The sequence below is a fragment of the Heptranchias perlo genome, chromosome 1 (genome assembly GCF_035084215.1).
Source record: "Heptranchias perlo isolate sHepPer1 chromosome 1, sHepPer1.hap1, whole genome shotgun sequence".
Taxonomy (NCBI): Eukaryota; Metazoa; Chordata; class Chondrichthyes; order Hexanchiformes; family Hexanchidae; genus Heptranchias; species Heptranchias perlo.
Window position 1 is genome coordinate 128414139 of NC_090325.1, and position 12248 is coordinate 128426386.

At 43.5% G+C, this 12248-nt stretch overlaps 1 protein-coding gene across 3 annotated transcripts in view; it reads right to left on the minus strand.

Annotated features, from left to right (window-relative positions):
- The window catches only part of larp7 (La ribonucleoprotein 7, transcriptional regulator), a 40992-nt gene that overhangs the window by 24274 nt on the left and 4470 nt on the right, over positions 1 to 12248 (minus strand). For 2 of the 3 annotated variants that reach the window (XM_067990954.1, XM_067990956.1), the window contains exons 2-6: positions 8603 to 8826; positions 8408 to 8508; positions 4768 to 4851; positions 872 to 1036; positions 58 to 166 (exon numbers count right to left, since the gene is read on the minus strand). In XM_067990954.1, coding sequence (XP_067847055.1) covers positions 58 to 166; positions 872 to 1036; positions 4768 to 4851; positions 8408 to 8508; positions 8603 to 8804 — 661 coding nt within the window. In that variant the 5' untranslated portion in view covers positions 8805 to 8826. Of the gene's footprint in view, positions 1 to 57; positions 167 to 871; positions 1037 to 4767; positions 4852 to 8407; positions 8509 to 8602; positions 8827 to 10193; positions 10222 to 12248 lie in introns of all 3 variants that reach the window. The other variant, XM_067990955.1, reaches the window with a different exon arrangement.

The following is a 12248-nucleotide window of genomic DNA, read 5'->3' on the forward strand; positions in this document are numbered from 1 at the left end:
TTGGATAATTGTGCACTGTTTGCCAAGCTACTCAATAAATCTTAATCTGTTACATACCACTAACGTTGCAGTCAGTGGAATTAAGCACAGGAACTGGTTTGCTCTTCACTGTTTTGGGGAAAACGCCAGGCTTTCGTGGTGCATCTTCTGGAGGATTATTCAACAACTTGGAAGAACAAAAAGACAAGGACATTGCAAGACATTGTAAGCACTAGCTGCAAGAGCTCCCATCTTATGTACAAAATTGGTCTTTCTGTTCCTTTCTCAAACATTTAATAAACAATTTTGCTACATTATCATCCCCTTTTTAATTCTCAATTTAAAAAACTCTTTTTGAAGATGTTGCTTAACAATGTAGATATTTATGAACCATTTCTGGCTGAAAGCAAAAATACAAAACAAAATGATGTGGAAGCTGGAAACTGATGTGCTGGGAACACTGAAAATTAGGTCAAGCAGCAAATAGTTCTGACAATATGTCCAAATCACCTGCTTAGTGTTTCCTGCATTTCCTGAACCCGGGGTTTCCCATCAGTTACAGCAGGTGATTCTATACTACTCTAATCCAGGGGGGGGGCAGTGTCTACATTCTGTCACTTAAAACAAGGTCTCAACTAGTTAATCCAATACTTGAGACCTATGTAGGTCCAGAGTAAGAGACCAGCTAGCCTCACTCACCAGTGGAACATGGGGGAAGAGACCCATTGCTGCAGAGGGGGTGGGGAGGAAGTGGGATTCTTTCAACTTGGGCTCCAGATAAGTTTGCAAATGCTATAAAAGGGTCATAATTGTGTGCTTGAGCTCTTTGTACCTTGGCAAATGGGATGTGTCCTGATTGGGGCAAAAACATACTGATTTTTTTCCTCTTTACCTCTATAGCTTTCTGGGCTCCTGATGTAGTTTCAAATTCCACAAAGGCAAATCCTTTTGGGTCACCAGTTGTTTTGTAACGAGGAATGCTGATGTAGACTACATTTCCACATTTACTGAATACGCGGTCTATCCAACCATGCGAAACATTTTTGGGTAGCAACTCCTAAAAAGTTAAAAGTAGTTAAAACAGAAAGCCTCAGTAGCAACTTGTGAAAGTTTAAAAAGTAGTTCAGACACTTCCTATTAACTCCTTTGTGAAGTGCCTGGGAGAATTTCACTAAAGACATTATACAATTAATTATACATGTTTTGAAATCACAATTTCTGAATTGTAAATTGAACCTTCACCCTGTACTCCCCCAAAGAATTGCCACATACATGAACCATCAGACAGATTTAAGAAATACTCCAGCATTCCCCCCCCCCCCATCATAATGGCACTTTAAGACTGCTGTCTGGACAGCCAAGATGTTACACATCCCATCCTAGTTATTTGCCCTCTTGTTCATTCAGTGTGAATGGGATGGTTTCACCAACAGGAGTCTGTGACTAGAATGTAATTCTGAACTTGTTTCTGTACACAAACCTGATGCAAGTCCATGTTTTTAAAACAAAAGTTGTTCCTCTTGAAACAATCTGTATAGAATATTAAAATTTGCACCATTATTTGGCATATGGATAATTTTCCAAAGATAATCAGGTGTCTACCGTTGGAAGATCCTGGTTTCAATTGTGGCTTTGCTGCAGAGCTTTCCACCCACCTAAATCGGTGTAGTGCTAAAGGCAGGTGGTATTCCCATTTGCTTCAGGCAGCCCACAGGGCATGCCAAGTAGAAAATGGTTACAGCAGCAAAGTGCGGCTGGCTGCCTATTGGGCAGTAAAAGGAGAGAGGCCTTTTGAAGAAATTATTTACAATCTGCGGGTAGAAGTGCCGTGTGATTTAAATTCCTATTTCAAGGAGTGGAATCAAAGGACCAATACTGGAGGCCAGTAACATGCTAGCACTGACCCAAACAGGTGACATACAACTCTCGTCATTACTGCCTATTCTGAATATGCTCGTCCACATGGTGGTGGGTGTAATCAATGGCTGTCATCATTTCTGGTGGAAATCCTGGCAGCTCATGGGGAACTGACAGAATAACTCATCTGATTTCTTGCTCCTACTAATCCCACTGCTGTCAAATCCAATTTTAAAAGTGAGAAAAATTCATGCCTGTATAGGTCCAGAAAATGGTTTCTAGTAGGAAATCATAGAATGGTTACAGCACAGAAGGAGGCCATTTGGCCCATCGAGCCTGTGCTGGCTCTTTTTGTAAGACCAAAATCCAGTTAGTCCCATTCCCCCATAGCCATGCAAATTTTTTCTCCAAGTATTTATCCAATTCCTTTTTGAAAGCCATGGTTGAATCTGCTTCCATCACCCTTTCAGGCAGTGCATTACAGATCATAACTACTCGCGTAAAAAAGTTTTTCCTCATGTCGCCTTTGGATCTTTTGCCAATCACCTTAAATCGTGTCCTCTGATTCTCAACCCTTCCGCCAATGGGAACAGTCTCTCTTTGTTTACTTTATCTAAACCCTTTATGATTTTAAACACTTCTATCAAATCTCCTCTCAACCTTAACTGTTCCAAGGAGAACAACCCCAGCTTCTCCAGTCTATCCACATAACTAAAGTCCCTCATCCCTGGAATCATTCTAGTAAATGTCTTCTGCACCCTCTCTAAGGCCTTCGCATCTTTCCTAAAGTGCAGTGCCCAGAACTGGACACAATACCCCAGTTGCTGTCAAACCAGTGTTTTATAAAGGTTCAACATAACTCCTTTGCTTTTGTACTCTATGCCGCTTTTATAAAGCCCAGGATCCCGTATGCCTTTTAAGTGCTTTCTCAACCTGCTCTGCCACCTTCACAAATTTGTGCATATATATCCCCATGTCTCTATTCTTGACCCCCCCTTTAGAATTGTACCATTTAGTTTATATTGCCTCTCATTCCTCCTGCCAAAATGTATCACTTTGCACTTCTCTGCGTTAAATTTCATCTGCCATGTGTCCACCTATTCCACCAGCTTGTCGATATCCTCCTCACTGTTTACTCCATTTCCAAGTTTTGTGTCATCTGCAAATTTTGAAATTGTGCCCTGCACACCCAGGTCCAAGTCCTTAATATATCAAAAATAGCAGCGGTCCTAGTATCGACCCCTGGGGAACACCACTGTATACTTTCCTCTTGTCCGAGAAGCAACCGTTCGCCACTACTTTGTTTCTTGTCACTTAGCCAATTTCGTATCCACGCTGTCACTGCCCCTTTTATTCCATGGGTTTCAATTTCGCTGACAAGCCTATTATGTGGCATTTTATCAAACACCTTTTGAAAGTCCATATACACAACATCAACTGCATTGCCCTCATCAGCCCTCCCTGTTACCTCATCAAAAAACTCAGTCAAGTTAGTTAAACACAATGCCTTTAAAAAATCCGTACTGGCTTTCCTTTATTAATCTACACTGGTCCAAGTGACTATTAATTTTGTCCTGGATTATCATTTGTAAAAGCTTCCCCACCATTGAGGTTAAACTGACTGGCCTGTAGTTGCCAGGTTTATCCTTACACCCTTTTTTGAATAAGGGTGTACAAGAGTGTAACATTTGCAATTCTCCAGTCCTCTGGCACCACACCCATATCGAAGGAGGATTGGAAGATTTTGGCCAGCACCTCTGCAATTTCCACCGGTACTTCCCTCAGCAACCTAGGATGCATCCCATCCAGACCGGGTGACTTATCGGCTTTAATTACAGCCAGCCTTTCTAATACCTCATCTTTATCAATTTTTAGCTCATCCAGTAAGTATCTCAACTACCTCCTCTTTTACTATGACTTTGGCAGCATCTTCTTCCTTAGTAAAGACAGATGCAAAGTATTCATTTAGTTCCTCAGCCATGCCCTCTGCCTCCATCCGTAGATCTTTTTGGTCCCTAATCGGCCCTCTTCCAATTAAATATTTTTACTCTAGATTGCTCCTTGTCCTTTTCCATAACTAATCTAAACCTTATGATACTATGATCACTGTTCCCTAAATGGTCCCCCACTGACCCTTGATCCACTTCGTTCCCCAGAACTGGATCCCGCCATGCCGAAAAGGGCATTTCCGGCCCTCCATCATTGGGCCGGAAACATACTGAAGAACGTTCTCCTGAACACACTTCAGAAATTCCTCCCCCTCTTTGCCCTTTACACTATTACTATCCCAGTCTATAATAGGATAGTTGACGTCCCCCATTATCACTACTCTATAGTTCTTGCACTTCTCTAATTTCCCTACAAATTTGCTCCTCTATATTTTTCCCACTGGTTGGTGGCCCATGGAATACACCCAGTAGTGTAATGGCACCTCTATTGTTTCTTAACTCTAACCAAATAAGATTCTGTCCTTGACCAATCGCTCTCTCCAGCACTGCAATATTCTCCTTAAATCAATACTGCCATCCCCTGCTCCTTTGTTTCCTTCCCTATGTTTCCCCAACATCTTGTACCCTGGAATATTTAGTACTCAAACTTGCCCTTTTTTGAGCTAGGTCTCCATTATTGCTACTATATCATATTCCCATGGGGCTATTTGCGCATGCAGCTCACCAACCTTATTTACCACGCTTTGTGTGTTTGCACACATGCACTCTAAATCTATCCTAGACCTTCTCATATTTTCTCTTGGACTGATCCCACCTAATATTGTACTATTTCTTACTCTAGTGCTATCTGTCTCTCCCAATCCTTTGGGCACCTTGTTTCTCTTTTCTAATGCTACATCCTGGTGCTCATCCCATTTCCTATCAACATCTTTAACTGAGGACAAATTATAAAATATTTCAGACGTTACACACTCATACATACCACATAAATCGTGCGGTCATCAACATCTTGTGGCTGAACTCCTAAGGCCATGCGCCTTCTTAATTTTGTTCCTTCTATATTCAGCTGAAGGCAACAATTCAACAGCATTTTATTTAACAGCACAATTGAAGGGAAATATTTGCATATGAATACTGTAGGAGTAAACTTAACCGCCCCTATTTTGTCATAGTTTATAATCACAAATTGATTTCTCTCGCAATCTCATAAGCCCTGATATTTTGCATCTGGAACTTGTCTTTGCTGTTGGTGAAAAATCACCTTCCTTTTTGGTCTTGAATATTGATCAGGAGGACTCAAAGTCAACAATTTTAAATACGGTATGGCTAGCTGCCCCACAGTATTTGGCCAATGATGGGCTTTGAGCTTGCCAATTTGTTATTTGTATTTAAACAAGTACTGATGAAATCAGAAGTGGCTTAGAGGAGTTCAGGAGCACAACAATGCGAGTGAGCACAACCATCAGCTGAAATAGTAATTTATCTGGGATGATTATCAGCTGGGATGTCTGGAGCCGTAGGGCAAGGTCCATCGCTATGACTCAAATCATGGCCTATGCCTGTTAATCCTTATGCAATATAAAATATCAATGTGTTCACTGGTAGCTCAGTTCGATTATCTACTCATATTTGGTAGTTCACCAAAATGTTTTACAACTCAATTACTAAAATCTCAACCAGTGACATGTGGAAACCAGATCAGAAACTTGTGTTTGCATTTACAGCTTCAACATGAAGAGCTATTTTAAAAGTGCACCTGTCTTCAAATTTTCCAGGACATTGCTACAAAGTTTGCAACCAAGAAGAGAGATGAGGGCTGTGCAGTAGACGTGGTCTACATGAACTTTAGCAAAGCCTTTGACAAGGTACCGCGTGGTAGGTTGTTACATAAGGTTAAATCTCACGGGATCCAAGGTGAGGTAGCCAATTGGATACAAAATTGGCTTGACGACAGAAGACAGAGGGTGGTTGTAGAGGGTTGTTTTTCAAACTGGAGGCCTGTGACCAGCGGTGTGCCTCAGGGATCGGTGCTGGGTCCACTGTTATTTGTTATTTATATTAATGATTTGGATGAGAATTTAGGAGGCATGGTTAGTAAGTTTGCAGATGACACCAAGATTGGTGGCATTGTGGACAGTGAAGAAGGTTATCTAGGATTGCAACGGGATCTTGATAAATTGGGCCAGTGGGCCGATGAATGGCAGATGGAGTTTAATTTAGATAAATGTGAGGTGATGTATTTTGGTAGATCGAATCAGACCAGGACCTACTCCGTTAATGGTAGGGCATTGGGGAGAGTTATAGAACAAAGAGATCTAGGAGTACAGGTTCATAGCTCCTTGAAAGTGGAGTCACAGGTGGATAAGGTGGTGAAGAAGGCATTCGGCATGCTTGGTTTCATTGGTCAGAACAATGAATACAGGAATTGGGATGTCTTGTTGAAGTTGTACAAGACATTAGTAAGGCCACACTTGGAATACTGTGTACAGTTCTGGTCACGCTATTATAGAAAGGATATTATTAAACTAGAAAGAGTGCAGAAAAGATTTACTAGGATGCTACCGGGACTTGATGGTTTGACTTATAGGGAGAGGTTAGATAGACTGGGACTTTTTTCCCTGGAGAGTAGGAGGTTAAGGGGTGATCTTATAGAAGTCTATAAAATAATGAGGGGCATAGATAAGGTAGATAGTCAAAATCTTTTCCCAAAGGTAGGGGAGTCTATAACGAGGGGATATAGATTTAAGGTGAGAGGGGAGAGATACAAAAGGGTCCAGAGGGACAATTTTTTCACTCAAAGGGTGGTGAGTGTCTGGAACGAGCTGCCGGAGGCAGTAGTAGAGGCGGGTAAAATTTTGTCTTTTAAAAAGCATTTGGACAGTTACATGGGTAAGATGGGTATAGAGGGATATGGGCCAAGTGCAGGCAATTGGGACTAGCTTAGTGGTATAAACTGGGCGACATGGACATGTTGGGCCGAAGGGCCTGTTTCCATGTTGTAAACTTCTATGACTCTATGTGAATCCACAGACAATGAAAAACCAAGTCTTTTGGCTTAGTTGGTAGCACTCTTGCCTCAGCGGATTCAAGCCCACTTGAGCGAATAATCTATGTTGACTCTTCAGTGCAACAGTGAAGAAGTGCTACACTGTCAGAAGTGCTGTCTTTTGGGCATGTTAAACCAAGGTGGATGTAAAAAAAATCCCGTGCAAGATTTTAATAAAAGCAGGGAGTTCTGGCCCACAATCCCCTCCAATTAGTACCACCAAAAAAAAACATGTTTGTGGGACCTTATTGTAATTGCCTGTTGTGTTTACCTACATAACAATAGTGACTGCACTTCAAAAGTAATTTATTCATTGCTTATTAAGCATGTTCATATGTTCCAGCTCCAGAACAAGGCCGCATAATCTTAAAATTAGTTATGTCCGCTTAGGAGTGAAATCATGAAGCATTTTTTCACACAAATGGATAGTGGAAATCTAGAACTCACTCCTCCAAAAGACTGAATTAAAATTTTCAAGACTAAAGTAGGATAAATTTTTGTTAGGTAAGGTAAGGGTATGAAGGGATATGGAACAAAGGCAGGTAAATGAAGTTGAGGTACAGATCAGTCATGATCAAATAAATGGAGGAACAGGCTCAAGGGGTTGAATGGCCTACTCCTGTTCCTTTACATCCTGAGAATGTCACTAAGTTCCCCCTCCTCCCCACAATGTGTACCGCTCCCAGGTGTGGTGTAATCTTCTCCCACCAGGTAAACTATTCCCCTCTTTGCCCATGCCTTTTTTTCCTCTCCCCATCCCCACCACTTCTCCCAGGCCCTCTTTTATATTCCACCCCAGGATCTTTTCATTTCTCTACCCCACCCCCCCCCAAACTCATTTTCTGTGTCACACTAAATCTCATTCAGCTGTCAGCCAGTTCTCACTTACCACTTGCTCCCTATCCCTCAATGTATTAAATTTAATATCCTCATCTTTGTCTATAAATCCCTGAACATCTTGCCCCATCCTATCTTTGCAAGCTGCTCTAGTCCTAGCGCCGCTCCCTAATCATAGAAGTTTACGGCACAGAAGGAGGCCATTCGGCCCATTGTGTCTGTGCCAGTCGAAAAAGAGCCCACTTTCCAGCTCTTGATCCGTAGCCTTGTAGGTTGCGGCACTTCATGTGCATGTCCAAGTACTTTTTAAATGCAATGTGGGTTTCTGCCTCTACCACCCTTTCAGGCAGTGAGTTCCAGACCCAAATATTCCACCTCTCCAATTCTTGGCCTTCTATTAACCCCCTTCACCTTATTATTGGTTGTAGAACCTCCACTCACATTTCTCCTCTCTGGCACTCTCTCCACTTTGCCTCTCCACCTCACTTCAACTTTAGAAACTTCTCAAAATCTATCTTTTCAGCCAAGCTTTCCACCCCATTTCCTAATCTCTCCCTTTCTGGCACAGCGTGTATTCCCCCCTTTAATGCACCTTGGTATACTTTTTCGCTGTGAAAAGCTCTAATTTACATTGTTCATGAAAGCAAACGTCAATAATAAGTGATTGTACAAAACAATATCAGGTTGCAGTTAGCCTTTAATCACGACAGCAGGCTGTAAAAGAAATGATCATGCTCACCTCAATAACATCCGAGTTTTTTAATGCCCTTGCTATTAATTTTACATCTGTGGTTAGTTTCTTCATTTTGTTGAATACTGTCAGCACGGATATATCAACATCTGGGGATTAGAAAAATAGTGAGACCAAATACAGATAGTTGAAGATTTGCATACATTTATACCATTGATGAATGCCAAGAAATACCTTACTCACATCCATCTCTGGATTTTTGAATCTGTTCCTGGAGGAATCTGTCTTTGTGGAGGTTCACATCACCAAACCAAAACTCAACCTGTTTTTTAATCTCAGAAAGCACTTTGTTGACCCTCGACCTTTTCTTTTTCTCCTTTTCCTTCTTCTGCATGCTGGATTCGGTACGCGCTGCGTCACTCATCACTTTCTCTGTCTCTCCCATATTCAGCACACAAGGCAACAAACTATTGACGGAGAAAATACTTGGGCTTCAAATTTATTACATTCAAATAATTGTGCAACACATCTGCTGACGAGACGGTGCTTGTGTACATTAAAAATAAGCAGAATGATGAGGAAAGTTTTTTTTAAAACTGCCTCCTGTAGGGCAACAGGAATCCAGCACCCTTAGCAATGCTCCAGCTAAGATCAGCTAATTCAACTCAGACTGATCTTCCAGCTTGTATGACTTAGCACCACACCAGGTGATGCTTCTACACACTAGACCATCAGGAGAACCAGCTAGGTTTTTAAATGTAATTTATTTTTTAATACAGTATCCTCTGTGCAGACAAGTCACTGGACACAGGGGTATAAATTAGCCTTGGGTGGTAATGCAAAACAGGCAATAGCAAATCTGCAGACCATTTTGCACTCAGCCCGATTAACTTTTCTATTGAAGTCAATGGCAAAGAAAATCGGGCCGAGTGTAAATCGGGAGGCCGAGCTAAAACAGGCGGCTGATTTGCTGTCACCCATTTGGCGCTCCCGCCAGAGATGAATTTATACTCCAAATGTTCTTGGTCAGTTTACCTGAGCTGGGTATTCTGAGGTAGTTGCTTCATGCCTGTTTATTTACAGCTACAGATCAGCTATGGTCATTCAACATATTTAGCCAAGGGATGGCAGGTCATAATTGCATCTACAACTTCCTATGTGCCAATTTCCTAATCTTAGCTGTATCATTCGGAGGACCAAGCAGAGCAGGAACTAGGGGGTCAGTTTTGACTTTTGGGCGATCCGAGGGCAAACAGGCCGTCGCCATTTTGAGGCCCTGGCCTTTATTTGAATCTGGCAGGTGAGCTGCGGATGCCAAACGGCTCGCTGCTCTTTGGCCTCGGGAATGCTGGCCGGCTGAGACGCTGGCAGAGGCCCGCTGATAGCTGCTCGGAGGGAGAGGGGAACACAATGTCAAAGTGGGGCGAGGCCAGGCCAGCAGCGGTCCAAAGTATTTTGTGGAGCCAAATTTGTATGGGAAAGGGGCTTGTTTCAGGACCACCATCCGTCCACCCAGCGATAGGCCCGTGAAAGATATAGTAGGCCGATCGTCGGTGTTATCAGGGTGGTAAAGCTGCTGACTCCACTTTTAGGCCTTAACCGTCCCGTTAATGCTGATTTTCCCAAGTAAAAATGGGCCCCTAAATTTTTTTTGTCCAAAGGAAGGGAAGGGTTGTGTGAATTTCCCTGAATTACTCCTGTGTATCTTGATCATGAATATCATTATTAGAGACCAGGAAACATGGGACATGATACTGGTGGATCCAAGAGGAGATAGGACTATATACATTTTCAAATGTATTTTTTTTTAAACATACAAAAAAATTCAAATTACCCACTCCAGCTAAGAAACTATTTCAGATCTGCGGAAGAAACAGACAGTTAATATGTGGCTTCACAATCACATCTACAGTTCCATTGTGTACTCATTTATTTTTTGTCAAGAATCTTTATCTGCTTCCCCCTGCCCTTTGTCAAGGGCCTCTCAATGTCTCTTTCTACCAACCTCTTCACCCAGTTCTAGCACGCTACAAATGGAAACCCAGTGACAAGCAGATCTAAATGCCAACAGTGATGGCAGGCATATGACAAGTAATAAGAATACTAAAGGCCCAGGCTCGAGGGCCTACCCGCACTCGGAGCGGAGCTACAGGCGGGAGCGGACCTAGGAGAGAGCGCGGGACTCGGAGACTACTAAAGGCCCAGGCTCGAGGGCCTACCCGCAGAGGCAATCGGTGAAAAAAACAAGGATTGACGTCACAGGACAGCGGGTAGGCGATTGGCGAGTCGATAAAGGGAGCAGCGGAGGCCTGAGGTGAGTAATTAAACTCACCTACGTGAGTCTTTTTCCCCAGCGGGGAAGGAGCTTCGCGGGCTTTTTCAAAGGCAGGGGGCGGGGCCAATTCATTGGTACCCGTATATAGGTGGAGCGGTTGCTAAACCCGAGACACTACACTAGTAGTGACTCCCACCCTCCCACCTCCTCTAACCTTATGGGGGGTAGAGGGAATTTAAAGGGTAGGTTCGTTTTTATATTTTGTTTTCAGGGACTTAAACTCCTGGACCTAAGATAAATAAGAAGCAAAAAGTAATCCAAAGTGGGACGTCACCAAGGAAGAGGTAAGTGATTGGTTGGTGAGTATTTTCCAGCTGAATTTGTCTAAGGTTAGAGTTTGTGGATTCTAGGGTCTCTGTTGTGTAGTGGGGGACTGCTGTTCAGCAAGGGCCCTTGAGTATACCTTTTAATTGAAGTGAAATTGGTAGGATTCATTTAATTTGAATTAATTAGTTAAAGGGTAAGTCATGTCAGGACAGCCCAGCCTCGTGTTATGCTCTTCCTGCTCTATGTGGGAAATCAGGGACCCTTCCGGTGTCCCTGACGACCATGTGTGCGGGAAATGTATCCAGCTGCAGCTACTGACAAACCGCATTGCGGCACTGGAGCTGCGGATGGATTCATTATGGAGCATTTGCGATGCTGAGAACGTCGTGGATAGCACGTTTAGTGAGATGGTCACACCGCAGGTTAAGGTTGTACAGGCAGGAAGTAAATGGGTGACCTCCAGGCAGAGTAAGAGGAGCAGGCAGGCAGTGCAGGGGTCCCCTGTGGCCGTCCCCCTCTCAAACAAATATACCGCTTTGGATATTGTTGAGGGGGATGACTTATCAGGGGAAGGCAGCAGCAGCCAACTTCCTGGCACCAGGGGTAGCTCTGCTGCACAGGCTGGGAGGAAAAAGAGTGGAAGAGCTATAGTGGTAGGGGATTCTATCGTAAGGGGAACAGACAGGCGTTTCTGTGGCCGTAAACGTGACTCCAGGATGGTTTGTTGCCTCCCTGGTGCCAGGGTCATGGATGTCACTGAGCGGCTTCAGGGCATTCTCAAGGGGGAGGGTGAGCAGGCAGAGGTCGTGGTCCACATTGGGACCAACGACATAGGTAGGAAGGGAGATGAGGTCCTGCATCAAGAATTTAGGGAGCTAGGTAGCAGGTTAAAGAGCAGGACCTCAAAGGTTGTAATCTCTGGATTACTCCCAGTGCCACGGGCTAGTGAGTATAGAAATAGGAGGATAGAACAGATGAATGCGTGGCTAAAGAGTTGGTGCAGGAGGGAGGGTTTCAGTTTCCTGGATCACTGGGCCTGCTTCTGGGGAAGGTGGGACTTGTACAAGTCGGACGGGTTGCATCTGAACCAGAGCGGGACAAATATCCTTGCGGGGAGGTTTGCTAGCACTGTTGGGGGGGGGGTTAAACTAACTTGGCAGGGGGATGGGATACAGAGTGGAGCTACAATAGGGGGTGATGTGCAGCCAAATATTGAGAAAAAAACAAGTCAGCTTGGAAGACAGGGCAAATATGTAAGAGCAAGGCTGGATGGAATCTATTTTAATG